Raw genomic sequence first — 14,967 nt, 5'->3', positions numbered from 1 at the left:
AGTGTTCCACGACCAGGACGAAAACCACACTGCTGCAGATTAAACTAGTCGCAATAATAGTTGAACCATTGACAGATTCTCCTACATGAGCTTTAGATTTCTCTAGCTCCTCCAGAGTTCCCCTTTGCCACTTCTCTGATTAGCCCTTTATGACCTAAATTTCAACTCTCTGCCCAGATATTTTTGTTTATTTTAATTGTACACAGTTCTTTAAATGCCCTATGAGTAAATATATTTACCTATTTATCCATAACAAATGGGACTTTCAATATCTACCAAGTTAATTTAATCAATTTACCGTCTATTAAAAGAGCACACCTCAGATTAATTTCAGTCCCTGCTGCGGCAGAGGTAACGTTACCGTAATAACCCAAATATTGGGTGGAAACCTTTAGAATTTTTCAGAGTGTGGCAGAATTACGGTACGGCAAATTTGGCTGGATCGCCAGCTCTCCGTTTGGTCTGGAAAGGTTAATGCTCTTCCTACACAGTCCATGTGTAATGCTTCAATTTTGTCATGACCGTCTGTTTTTCGTCCATGGATTGAACTATCAGGTGTGTTGCATCTAAAAGCTGAAGGAAAAGCTGCCCTTAAGGCAGGAATTTGTACACCCCAGTCATCAGTTGATTGCTTTTGACGACGTTGTTTATTTAAGCAACGCACCTTTTCGTGATTGCAGCGTCAACCTGTGGCGAGTGTCAGTAGTTGTCAGACGTGCTTCTAAATTTATGCAGTGACCACAGAGCTGAGGCACTATGGTCACTTTGGCTTTTTGACCTCAGCCCCCGCTTTCACTAAATCACTACTGTTTTATTACTTAATGGTCATTCAGTCATTAAAATTCCCAAAATGTGTAACGATGTAATCTGAGATTGTGAAATTTTGCTTTGAAGATGCTTAAATGATGTCATAAAAGACCAAAACAAACCATCCTCATCTTTTTTTTTTTTCTGTTGGATTGCACAACGTCTCCTGTCTTTGTTTTTCCATCAAGCAGAGTATGTTCTTGTCTGGCCAACAATAATGCTAAGCTATTAAAATGTTTTACTTTCTATAATGTGAAACAGAAATTAGGAAGTTGTCGAGTTTGTAAAAAAAAAAACACTTTTTTTTTTACAAACTCTTTATTCAGTTATATTAAGTCCTGTCACAAAGCAGCTGTTGTGTCCACAAGGATTGAATATTTTACAAATTTTCATAAATACCCAAAATGAGCAAACCTGAACTTCATCACTGTGCTCTTCAGTGATGACAGAATCACCTCCAGACAAATTGCTCATTAATTGATGTATCTGCTTGTTGTAAGAAAGAGCAACCAGAATAGAAAGATTTAGACTTTTCTGGATGATATTATAATCACGAAGTTACAGTCAGGATGAAGTCAGAATGTAAACATCTGCCTCATCTGTTCGGTGTCTGAGCCCAGAGTGTTTCCATTGTAAATCCTGGCGTTCTGCTTCACTTTTCCCTGGCAGACACATTTTCTCATACAGTCCCGTACACTTTAGATGGTGGCCTGCAGTGCCTTGCAAAAACTATTCATACCTTTTAAACTCGTTTCAATTTGATCACGTAGCACATTGAGAAGAGGAAGGGGAAAGGACGAGCACATTTTTTAACATTTTGTGCAAAGAAATAAAAAAATTCTGTATGTGTTACAGTCTCCTTGTGTCAGTACCTTCAGCTGCGGCTGCAAGTCTGTTGGATGTGTCTCTACCAGCTTTTCACATTACCTTTCTATTAAAATTGCTCGAGAATCTGTAAAGATTCATTTTCGAGTCTTGTCATAGACTCGGGTCTTTTTTGACACATAAATATTGCTTGATTTAAGTCATCCGGTTGTAGCTCGGACTGTATGTTTCGGGTCAGTTGGGGCTCTAACAGATTTTCTTCCAGGAGTGTTTTGCATTTAACTTACCACGTTTTCACATCTGATCAGCTTCCCTCTCCATGCTGAAACAAAGCAACCCCACAGCATGATGCTACCACTATTTCTCCACACCTGAGATGGTGCGTTCAGGGCAAGCGGTTTTATTAGTTCTGCAACACAGACAATTTTGCACCTGATCAGAGCTTCTTCATCCATGTTAGCTATGCTCCCTTCATGCTTATGGCAAACTTTAAACTTTTTTTTGTCGTCCCTCAAATCCGTGAAGTGCCTGCTTAGTTGTGCTCCTATGCCCATATGAATACGATCTATTTCGGAGACTTCTGAAGGCAATTTTATGCACTGGGTTTCATTTAAAGACATCAGATTAAAGGGGCTGAACACAACATGTGACATATAATGCATAATTTCTCTTTTGCTTCACAATTAACCACTGCTTTACATTTTTCTATCACACAGAATCCCAAAGAAAACTCTAAAGCTTGTGAAAAAATGTGTAAGTGTTTCAAAGTGTATGATTACTTCTGCGAGCCGATGTAAATTTATGAGTTATTTAATTAGATGGCTTATAAACATAATAAATTCATGTGGTTTGTTCAAAAGTTAAATTTTAACATCCAGTAGCAGTGCTGTTTGCGAGCTAGGAGAGCGCAACAGAGTAAGAAAGGGAGAGGGAAGTATGAGTTCGCTTCATATCTAACCCGTGTGCTCATTTCCTGTACGGCTTCTGGTTGGTAGGAAGCCAACAGTAACAGGTGATTTGTAATCATATGTGTGTGTGTGTGCGTGCGTGTGGGGGTGCGCGTGTATGTGTGGGTGTGTGTGTGCGGTACATCTCTGTAATTCTGTCTCTCTGTGTGTGTTTCTCTCTCTGTAAGGTTGTTCAATACGCCCGAGCCTGTGTTTGACAGCTCATGCTTTTGGTGAAAGACAGCGAGACAGGAAGTGGGTTGTGTGTGGCGGAGACAGTTCACAGGAGGGCCTGTCTGGCAGCCTTTGCTCCTCTTTCAAATCCCTTTAACATGATCAGAGCTGTTCTTCCTCTAAAACCCCCACAGCTCCCCCCGCCCCACTCTCTGACCCCTTCACCTTTTCCTCCGTAAATGCAGCGCAGCAAACTCCACCGCTGCTCCGAGAACCCCATTAAATATATTTCACAGATATTCCTCCTCCTCTTAAGTAAACAGAGATCCTCTTGTTGTTTCTGCGTAGCGTATCTCCTGCCTCTGGGCACTGGGCTGGGTGTGTGCTGCAGTCATGTGTTTATCGTTTCATGAAAGGTGCTCCCTGTTCTACAGTCAACAGTCTGGGGCGAGGCATGAAGTCCGCACTATTACAACCCCTGGGTTCTTCTTCTTCTTCTAACTTTATTGTTTCAGGCGAGTTCTGATGAGGCCTGCAAATAATAAAAGAGGACAGTTAGACAGTTTAAAATTTTGCTCCAACTGCATTTACTGACTTGGGGTTTCCCATTTTTGGCCTTGAGGAATCATAAAATCAGCACTTAATTTTGTGTCATGAGCTAACTGGGGAATTATTATAATAACTGGATAAGACTGAGAAAAAAATATACATATTTATTTTCTGATGATCCAAAATTCCTCTCTGCTCAGCTGCCGCCGCACAGATACTCTTTGGTAGAGCTGCACTGCCACCTGCTGGCAAAGTTACGTTTCTGCTTCTCTGTGCTATAAAGTGTACAGATTTCCTGTTAAATATCAATGTTTTCTATATAAATAATTTTATGGTAGACAAGATTGCACAAGCAGCATGAAAATAATTAAAATAAAACGCATATATTTTTTTAACAACTTATTACTCTTGGTACTTTTTTTAAAGAAAAAGGTCAATCTTAGCATGCATATTCAAACTAAGATAATAAATAAATAAAAAAATAAATGTTATAAACACAAGTTTTCTTGGTAAATGCAGTTTTTTCTATGTAAATAAATTATTTAAATACACTTAAAAAGCATTAGCAAAAACCACAAAGCTACCTGAACTCATTACTTCTTTTACACACAGATTCAGTACTGCTCTGTTACTTATATTTTTAATAATACATAAAAGGTTAGAACGTCACTTTTAACAAGCTTTTCTTCTTCAAAGTTTCTCAGGACTCTGGCTTGGCTCCTCCAAAAATACTGATATTGCTTCCAGTCAGAGAAAACGTGTTGAGAAAATGGAAAATTAACTTTAAGCCAAAATCTTCCAGCTGTATGGATACATTTGGGATTCACTGTATGAATATTCATTCTGTGCAGTGGTCAAAATGTGAGCCTGGCGTGAGCAAAACTGGAATGGGCCAGTTAAATTTAGCAATAAAACACCCTATTTGAACAATCAAACAAGTTTAGAATATAATGTCCAATTTTTTTTACCTTTCAAAACCTCCAGACCGACACATGTCTACTGAAGCTGTAAAAAGATTATCTGAGAAATACGAAAGAAGCAGCTGGAAACATTCATCAATCTGTGCTTTGGAAAGACGAACAAAGGAAAGAGCAAAAAGCTCTTTAGTTGGATCAAAAAAAGGAAAAAAAGAAAAGAGTGCAACCGACCGAAAGAAGACGGAAAGGTCACATCGGAATAATTGTACACAGTATTTGTATACATTTTTACAATCTTCATCGCTGTAAGTTATGCAGAATCTTTCAAGCAGAATGTGTCAAGCTCAGTTTTCTGTCAACAATAGCAACATTGTACCCACATTCTGTTGCTTCGGTCATTGTTTGAGCAAGTAAGTTTCCAATCCTCAGCACCTAGCAGAGGACAGCCAGTAAAATTAATGTCACCGTTGTCAGGACAGGTTGTCGTCCAGCGTTGGCCACGTTTCCTGTTAGGAATGCGAGTCTTTGTTGATTAGATTCAACGTAGTTTGACGGCTGCCAGATTTTGCTGTTAATTTGGTGTTAGTGTCACAACTTCATATTCCTTTATACTGACTTCTTTTATGCCTTGTGTCTTGCAGCTCCATGTCGCCGTTCAGTATTGACAGCATCCGACGCCCCCGGAGGTCAGAGTCACCTGACTCGAAGAAGCGAAGAATCCACAGATGTGACTTTGAGGGTTGCAATAAAGTGTACACCAAAAGCTCACATTTAAAAGCACACCGGAGGACACACACAGGTCAGTCCACTGTGTCTGAAGATGTCATCTTACGTAATATTGTTGTTTTTCTTCAGCTCTAAATATGGTTGAGATTAATGTTTTCTGAAAGGCGTTTTATGGTGTATTTATTGGTCGGAGCAACAAGAGCCTGAAACCCTATTAGAAGCTAGCGAAGCTGAGGTTTATTGAGGTTTAATGATGCTTGTGGACATTAGAAAAGATGAGAAGAATGAGAAGTTCTTATTTTTTCCATTCCATTTAGAAATTTATTGACAAATATTGAGAAGGAAATCAAAAGGTTGAGAAGAAACGACAGCATTTTGATAAAAAAGGCCAAAGGTAATACAATGTTTAAAGTTGAAATTTTAAATAAAAAAACTTAAGATCTTAAAGCCAGTGTTGAATTGGTTTGTTTATAATAGTACTTAGTGATTTTAAGTTGTTTTTTTTTTTCCAAGTATCTGGAATTTATCTTCAGCATTTGGACTTTATATTTGGTCTTTCTCCTCGTCCTTACTTGTTTTTACAAAACTCATCTACTTTCTTCTTTATCCTTTTTCTCCTAGTGACTCTTAGCAGCCCGTTAGGGAGTTTCATAAAAAAAAAAAAAAAAAAAGAACTACTTTCTGTATGTCTCAAATTTGTGGCCAAGATAAACGTTCCCCCGAATTAACAGGAGGTTACTGATTACTAAGTAAAACTTCCTCACACTCAAAAAGTAAAGTGAAAATTAGAATAAAAATACTTCAGACATATTTATTTTTGTTGGACTTTTCCTTACAGAATAAATGAACTCAAATTAGAAGTTGAACTTATCGAAGGTTTCAGTGTAAGATGATGGTAAAGCAATAAATAATGTATTTATTTTAAGTATTTATACACATCTTAACTATGAGGCTCCAGTAAATATGATGGGCACTGTGTAAGCTTATGGTGGAATGAGACACTCCACGTGTATTCAACCAAAGATTTATAATCTGATGTTTTTTTCATTGCCTTTTTTTTTTTTAACTGTTTTTATGTAAACTGTTGGGAAGTTATTTATTATCCAGTTGTAACAACTTCTACAATAAGTGGGTCAGAGGAAGCTATCCTCGTAAATTATTCAAGTAGCTCGAGGCTTTAAAAAAAAAAAAAGAAAGAAAAGAACAGCATTTTCAGAAATCTTACACACCAGTTGTTTCTTTCTTTGGTAACAAGAGTGTGTTATTTATTTTTTATTTTTTTTACGTGATGAAGAATAGTTTGACACATTTTTCTAACATCTTTGCTAGATGCAAACTCCCATGGAAACATTTTCTTTAAAAATGACCTTAAAGTGTCCGTCCCGTGAAAGTCCGCGCAGGAAACAATGGAAACTGATAAACCTATTTAGCAGATCAGTGGATCAGTTGTATTATCTATGATGGTGTGGAAGATGTGACCCGTGCGTCTGCTGTTGTCCTTCTGCAGGGGAAAAGCCATACAAATGCACCTGGGACGGCTGCACCTGGAAGTTCGCCCGCTCCGATGAGCTGACGAGGCATTACAGGAAACACACGGGCGTGAAGCCCTTCAAATGCGCAGACTGTGACCGCAGCTTCTCCAGATCCGACCACTTAGCCCTGCACCGACGGAGACACATGCTGGTGTGAAGCACAACGGGAGCGACTAAGAGAAGATGTCAGCGGAGCAGACGCAGCCACACACATGCACACACGCACGCAGACGCACGCAGGCAGCCATGGGAGCGGGATCTCCCTCTGAATGTTTTTCAGCTGGCCTGGATGCCCAAACTTATTCACGCACACACACGCACACACACCCAAATTGGAGATGGAGAAGCTGGATGGACGGTCGGAGCAGAAAACAGGGTGACTTCCGGATCCTCTCTGGATGGGAAGGATGCGATGGCGGGATCTTTCTCCATCATCGGATAATGATGGGGAACTGCTTTTAACAGCACTGTTTGTTGATGTTTAGCTTTGATTTTTTTTTTTTTTTAGGATGAAGTGGCACTCTATAAATTTGGATTTTACTCACTTTACATTACAGCTGCTTTTCCAGCGTTCATAATGTGAAAGACCCCTTTGAAATCAGAGCGGGAAGTTCGACCTGGTGTGGATTTTAACAGGAAGAGACTTGGTCGGAGTTGGATTTACAGACAGTATTGTTTTTTTGGGGGTTTTTTTTGTATTGCCTTCCCGTGAGTTGACCAGCAGAGGGCAGTGTTTGATCATGGAAGGTTTACTTGGACTTGGACCGTCACATCTAAGGCGTTTTCTTCGAGAAGTTGAATGAGGGTTGGACTTTCACCTTTTTTCCCCGAAGCCAGCAAAGTGCAAACAACTTCACAAGGATGGATCCATTTTTACCCGCTCACTCAGCCATTGGTTGCAGGAACTGGACACACCAAATCATCATCACACCAGCAAAGAAGCACACATTATCAAACGGACTTCAGACAAACCCCATTTTTCATCAGTGCTTTTCTTTATTTTGAGCCTCTTTAAAGCATTTTCTTCAAATAAATCTTATGTGGATTTTGAGCTGTGATTAGCAATCAGTAAAGTGCAATCTTAAAGAATATATATATATATATAAATATATAAATATATATAAACTTTCAGTATGAAAATGTTTTCTTTATTGAATCTTGCTTTTTTTTTAACGTACCTGCTTATCGCTTATGTTTGATTCTGACAAATACAACCCCCCCCCCCCCCCCCTCCCCCTTAATGTACAGTGAGTTTTGAAACAATCAGAGGAGAGTATGTGGGAAGAATAAAAAACAAAAACCCAACAGAGGCACCTTAGAGACTTTCATTCTGTCAACATCTACCTGTACTCATCAGTCAACTCATTTTTCCTCCTCTGAAATTGAGCCAAAACAAGGAGTTTTGTGTGGTGGTCTTGGTATGGCAAGGCGGACCTCGACCACAGGCTGTCGCTGACACCAGCTGAAGACTTTACGGAGATAAACCTGCACACAAAGAAGAGCAATACATTCTGATCAAAGTGTTTGATGTCCAAAATCAGAGACAAAGGGTCAAGGTCAGACTCGCTCTCTTTCTGAAGCAGCTTCAAGTCGCGATGTGAGGTCTCTCAGCTGGTCATTCACTTCGCAGCATCTTCTGTTTGTTTATTGTTTGTTTGTTTGCTTGTTTGTTTGTTTTTGTTTTGTTTTTTAGTTTTCATAAACATCACTTGAAATGTTCTCACCTCACTTTGGGCGGTTTTGTGGGTTATCACCAGAAGTTTGGTGATTGAAATGCAGGAGTTGCACACCTAGTTACATACATACACTGCTTTGCAAAACTGTTAATCCTTGAACTATCTGACATTCCGTCATGCTAAAATGACAAACATCAATGTATGGTCCTGGGATTTTATGTGGTAGACCTATAGTAGTAGTGTGTAGCTGTCAAGTGGGAGGACACTGATACATTCTGATTCTGCTTTCAATGCAAATAAGTAAAAATCTGAAAAGTGCAGAGCGCGTACGCATCCCTGAGTCAGTACTTTAAACGTCTGACGTCTTTGCAGAACAGCAGCATGCAGCCTGAGATTTCAGTGGGCTTCTTTTAAAAGCTTATTAATTCACTTCTCTTCATTTAGAGTTATCAGAGTAAAGGGGGACGGAAAAAATAAGCACATCTTTTTTTGTTCCCGCTCCGCAATCACGCACTACTTTGAAAATCCCCACAAAACCACATTAAAGTTTATTGTTGTAACGTGGTGAAATGTGATCAAGTTCAAGGAGTCTGAAAACTTTTGCAAAGCACTGCACATAATACAGATATTATTATGAAATTGTAACATTATATCACAGAAGATTAAGACTGTAGATGCAGTTACTGGCAGAATTGTCTCTCAGAAAACATCACACTTGACCTCAATCAGGGAATTCAATTAAAAGTATATTTTTATGGTCCTAAAGGCAACTAGCTCCAGCGCTTTTGATTCCGTTTAAAAGCTTCAGGCTTTAGGTACCGAGCCAGCCGATGTTATAAGATATAGCGCTGCCAAATGCAGTTATTGGGCAGAAGCCAGTAAAAATACACAGCAACCTTTTTTTTTTTGATTAAGGTATCTTGAAATCCATATGCTTTTACACTAACGCCTACAAACATGCACACACACACACACACACACACACACACACGTCAAAAGCTCTCACTTTTAGTAAAGAAGCCAAATCCAGGGAACAGTTTTTCACACATGCAGAGTTCATGCGGCCCTCTCGTATGTTACCATTATTTATGTATATTGTTTGTGCACATGTCATTACGCCCAGTTGTATTATCGTTTTGGCAAAAAGCATATTAGCACCTTCTTTGTTTATTGAGATGATTTTCAGATAATTTTATTTCAGATGTCAATTTATAAACAAATATTCGTCATATTTTATCATCCGTATAATGTATTAGGACTCTTTTTTGTGTGTGTGTGTGTGTGTGATTGAGGGACACTTCACGTGACGGCTTGTAACTCTTTCTCTTATGTAAAAAAAAAATAATAATTTTCTTGGATCTTTTGAAATGTTGTAATATATGTGATAGTGAAGATACAAAGCAATTACAAAGTTCTACAACCTGTACATACAACGGAGAAATAGGGCTTTCGATTCGTAGATGCAGGAGATACATTTATACTCGTAAAGTCTTTTTTCTGAGACCGTAATTTATCTAATTTGATATACAGCGAAAATGGACTAAAGGTGTTCATCATGTAAATTATCATTATGTGATGTTCTATAACAGGTTTTTCTTTATTATTATTATTATTATTATTATTATTATTATTATTATTATTACTGTTCTGGTTTGGGGTTAAACAAGTTCACGATCAAATGATTATTTTTTATTTTATAAGGCTGCACCAGTGTTTGCTATAAAACAACAAATTATTTATATACACTGACCGTATTAAGGTACTTGAATGCCTGTGTTGGTATTTTGCTATTTTACAGTAGAAACCAGGTATTTACGCATACATGCGCATATTTTTACTCACTTTCTGATATTAAATATGATCAGATTTTTCCTATTTTAGGTCAGTTAGAGTTATTATTATTATTATTTACTAAATGCCAGAATAATGAGATCATTATTATGTATTTTTTATAATGACAATAAATCAGAAACTCATTTCATTTTTGATACCTCTCCAGAAGCTTCTTACAGTATTCTGCTGGAATTTTGTCCCATTCCTGACAGAACTGTTCTGACTGAGTCAACACACACACACAACTTTTCAGCTCTTCCACAACGTCCCATGGGACTGTGGTCAGGATTATGTCACTGGATCACTCCAGAACGTTGACTTTGTCGATTTTGAGTCGTATTGTAACTAATCTGGTGGGACGCTTAGGATGGTCATCCGTTTGGAAGACACGTTTGTACCCGAGCTTTAAACTTTGAGGCTGACATCTTGAGATGTTGCTGCAGTTATTTCCACACGTCTGCTTTGTGAAGTGCACTGATCCTTCCTGCAGCGGCCAGGGGTGGGCAATCCTGGTCCTCGAGGGCCGGTGTCCTGCAAATCTTAGAAATCTCCCTGGTCCAACACACTTGAATCCAATAACTGAATCACCTCCTAAGTGCAGTCAAGTTCTCCAGAGTCCTGCTAATGACCTCATTATTTGACTCAGGTGTGTTGAAGTAGAGATGCATCTAAAAGTTGCAGGAGACCGGCCCTTGAGGCCTGGAGTTGCCCACCCCTGAAACAGACCCGCAACATGATGCTGTCAATCCCATAAACTTTCCCAGAAAATATGACAATAATCATTGTGGTCGAACACTTCAGTCATTTCAATTGTTGTTGTTTTTGTTAAGAATTATTTTGGCACGTGTGGCCTTTTTTTTTGACAGCAATCTAAGTGGCCTTTCAGCCTATTTTGATACAAGACTAGTTGTCACAGGATTTGGCTGATTTCGTTTGATTTGTCCATGATGGCACACATGGAAGCAGCATTGTTTTAGTGCATGTAAATCTCAGAATTGAAGGAAAAATAAATACATAAACATTATTCTGGAATTTAGGAAATGGAAATAATTTCCTCAAACAAGTCAAGTTTTGCCTGTCCAAATCACAGAGGGTGAGGAGAAAAAAATGGTTGTGTCTTTTTTTAATACAGTGTATGTAAACATCTGGTTTCAGCTGTACCTGAACGACAACAATGAAAAAAAAAAAACAGACAAATCAATCACATATCAACAAGACATGTGCTCTTTATTCAGTATATCTACAAATGATGTTGGATGCCTTAATACACCAATGTTTAAACAATTCAATTAGACTTGAAGGTGACATCTCCATGGAGACAGGGTGTTATCGTATTCCCCCTCCCCTTCCCTCCTCTACACACCGCATCTCTTTCCTCGTTTTGAAGCATAATTTTGTTGCGGCAACCAGGGTCAAAGTTATGCAATAATGATAAATAGTGCCTCATATCACAAACTTGTAATATCACCTGCCCTGTGCAATGTTTCGATTCCAACACGTGTTCTTCAATTGCTACTTTTCAAAAGGGGAAATAATGATTTATTTTTATTATGGATGTTATTTGGGAATAATAATAATAATAATAATTTTTAAAAAAGCACAGACAACAATATGCAAGTAGGACCTCTAACATTGAACCTTCTCTTCGCACGGAGCCTTATATCACGGTGTCAAACTCAGCGTCCCACTGCAACACGCTCACCGGTTTGAAGCACGTCATTACTTTGGCTGCAATAAGTTCTCGTCCATAAGGGGGTAAACCTGAGTTACGAAGGCCTCTGGATGTTTCAGCTACAGCACGGCGATTTCAAATTAGGCCATGAGGAATCGAATCCACGGTTTGGTAGTTTATGCCTTTGTTAATGATTTGAGACTTTCGATCAGATAAAAAAATATATATATTTTAATTTCTGTGTAACATCTGATTTTGGATATTTTTTTTCTCTCTCTCTCTTTCTCTCTCTCTCTTCTGGTTTTGAAAACTTAAGTAGTGAAGCCAATGCCTATGTTTCAAGTTTGCTAATATTACGTAATTGTTGTTCCTGTATTTATGTAAAGTGAGTGTTGTGTAAATATATTCAGATCTTTTCATTCTTACCGTGAGGACAAAAAAAAAAATGTGATTATGCTTCAAAAGGGAGATTCTGCTAATGGGTAAAAAAAAAAAAAAAAGACATTTTTAACCCTGGTATTTTTAAAAAGAATAATTTTAAAAACAGGTGTCCTTCTGTTTTCTCTTTTTTTCCTGTTACAATTTTATTTTCTCCAAAAGTTGGTTGAGTAACAAGTCAGTGTTTTTTGCCTTTTATTTTTTTCTTGTACTTTTTTTTTTTTTTTCAAATGGATGGAGCTGTGAAATTAAGATAAGTTCAAACATATACATGTATATTGAAATGAATGGAGGCATGAAGGTTAATAAAGTTGCATTTTGTATGTAACACTACTGGGATTGGAGCCCCTTTGCTATCTATGATTGGGATGGATGGAATGTGGTTTCGGTGACACATTTGAGTGACATCTGAGAACCTTGCTCACGCCGACATTCGGAAACCTAATCTGGATTTGGGGGTAACCATTGGTGTGGAGGGCAGCTAGTGGGATGCTGGGGCTGCAGGGCCACCCCTGAGCCAGCAGACGGACACAAGCAGTTTAAATCGACAGAAAATCCACAAAGGACAGCAGCAAAGTTTACATTAACAGTGTTGTGAAAAAGTATTTTCTCCTGTACAGATTTCTTTTTTTTTTTTCATTTTATTTAGTTCACTTAGATGTTTCACATCTTCAGAGCTTTTTTTTTATATACCAGAAATAAAATTAAAAAAAAAAACTGTTTTGAAATGATCACTTTGAAAAGTATTTAAAGGAAAAAATCTGACCCTTTGCGAAAACATAGCTGCCTTCTCCACAGTTCACAACATTCAGCATAATCTGAGTTGAGTTTTAATTCCAGACTTGGAATAGGCCATGCCAGGACCTACTTTTTTTTTTAAGGGCTTGCTTGTTTACTTGTTCCATCAACTTACTGTATGTACACTGTCCTGGAACAAGAAACCAGAGCTAGAACATCATGTTTGAATGTCTGCATGATGTTCTTCTCCTGAAATGCTTTGTTCGATTTACGTCAAATATAAGAAAACACACTGTACCGTACAGTACAGTACGGTAACACACTGTACAAACACACTGTACCGTACAGTATGTTTGTCTCGTCTGATCACAGGACATTTTTGCACTTAGCTTTGCACAGGGACCTGTACTTGTTAAACAGGTCTATGTGGGCCCTAGTCCAACTCATCTCCTCCTCTCAATGATGCTGTACCAGCAGAAAAAAAAATAACCCAGAGATGAAAATGTCAAATTTCCATGTAAATATGACAAAGAAGCACCTTAATTTGGACTCTGCGCGTAAAGCTACTGGTCAGCCAGCTCAATTCAGCTCACCATTTTAAGTCTCATCTGAAAGAAGTTCTAATCACAGTTGGAAAAAATTAACAATTAAAAATGCTAAAAGAAAACACAACAACAAAACAGTTAAATTAAATATATCACCATGCAAAATACTGAATTTTAAATTTCAGTATTGAAATTGGCAGAAGAAAATTGGTCCACTTCTAGTCACTATTACCCATGATCCCGCTTGGCTGTTCCACTGCAGAACCATTTAAAACCACAGCTGAGGTCTGGCGTACTCTTTAATGTTTTTAGCATTTGTCCAGAACATATCAGAAAGTCACATTCTTACTCTGATTTTATTCAAACTTCCACGTAAAATATCACATCTCTCAAAATAAAACCACGTTGCTTTGTTGCTATAATCTGGCAACCAACACAGAGTGATATTTTAAGCTCTGGTATGCTCCGACACAGCATGAAGCCAATGCAGTTTCTAAGAACAGGTTACAGTTTAGAGGAAACACCCCGAACATCATGTACAGTGTTCCATCATAACTGGATCTGGATGAATGTTTTTGTCAGCTGCTAAAGAATTCATGTGATTACAAGCTATTCCCTCTCCACTACATTCTTTTTTTTGTCTTCGTCCGTATAATATCACCTTTGAGATTTATCACTTCGACTGTAAAGGGGAAAAAAACTGAGAGTACATTAGGCTGTTCCTACATGCAGGTAACCTCCTTTGCTCTCGGGAACAAGCTCGGGCACCTTCTGCGGTTTCTTGGCACCCTTTGTCGGCACCTCCTCTGTGACTCATGTCACAAACGTACACTCTCTGAACTGTAAATAAAGACAAGAACATCTTGTTTCGTTTGTCACAATTACACTAAAACTGGTTCTAATGATGGTGTACCTGAAGGACTAATTATGGAATTCCAGGTCAAACTAAAAGGACTTGATCAGACAAAAGGATGGTGTGTGCTTTCATTTTTACTCAATGGAAATCTAGGTAAAAACCCAACAAAGTGTTGCTCTGTTCACATGCACATGAGCACCATAAACTTAACCGCTGGACTCTTATCAGGTCGTACAATCCAGTAAGCGAAATGGCTGATGAACAATCACAGAGTATCAAGATATGACTTGTTTTGCAGCTGAAGGCAACTTACAGTCGTTGACCCTGATATTAATTCCTCAATGTAGCAAGTGTTTAAAAGATCAGTGATGCTATCTGTGTGACAGCCAGAGCCTCCCCAAAATACGGATGCTGTAACAGGACAGTAACACCAGAAAATTCATGACTGAAATAGAAACAGCTGAAAAGAGAAAGATTTTCCATCATGTCTGCCATGACGAAGCAATCAAAGCTCAGATTCCCCAAAGTTTTAAGAGACCCCTGATTTAATTCCTGTCTGACTTCACCTTTTAGTGAAAACGACAAATCATGTTTTAAGACTTGGCCGACTAAAGCTAAAATGAGGATAGATTTCCAAATTATGACTATGACAAAGTTACATTTTAGTAAAAGGTTATTGCTAAATCTAAAAGAAAATGCGCTGGGAGCATAAGGGTGATCTTTAATTAACCA

The 14,967-nt window shown here is 38.3% G+C and overlaps 1 protein-coding gene across 4 annotated transcripts in view; it reads left to right on the top strand.

Annotated features, from left to right (window-relative positions):
* The window catches only part of klf12b (Kruppel like factor 12b), a 50,690-nt gene extending 40,769 nt beyond the window's left edge, over positions 1 to 9,921 (top strand). For all 4 annotated transcript variants that reach the window (XM_028023165.1, XM_028023164.1, XM_028023163.1 and 1 more), the window contains 2 exons: positions 4,861 to 5,018; positions 6,453 to 9,921. In XM_028023165.1, the coding sequence (XP_027878966.1) occupies positions 4,861 to 5,018; positions 6,453 to 6,634 (340 nt within the window). In that variant the 3' untranslated portion in view covers positions 6,635 to 9,921. The remainder of the gene's footprint in view (positions 1 to 4,860; positions 5,019 to 6,452) is intronic.
* The last annotated feature ends 5,046 nt before the right edge of the window (positions 9,922 to 14,967 follow it).

This window comes from Xiphophorus couchianus, chromosome 7 (genome assembly GCF_001444195.1).
Source record: "Xiphophorus couchianus chromosome 7, X_couchianus-1.0, whole genome shotgun sequence".
In the NCBI taxonomy this organism is placed as follows: domain Eukaryota; kingdom Metazoa; phylum Chordata; class Actinopteri; order Cyprinodontiformes; family Poeciliidae; genus Xiphophorus; species Xiphophorus couchianus.
The sequence above is the reverse complement of the archived record's forward strand: the minus strand, read 5'-3'. Positions and strand labels throughout refer to the sequence as shown.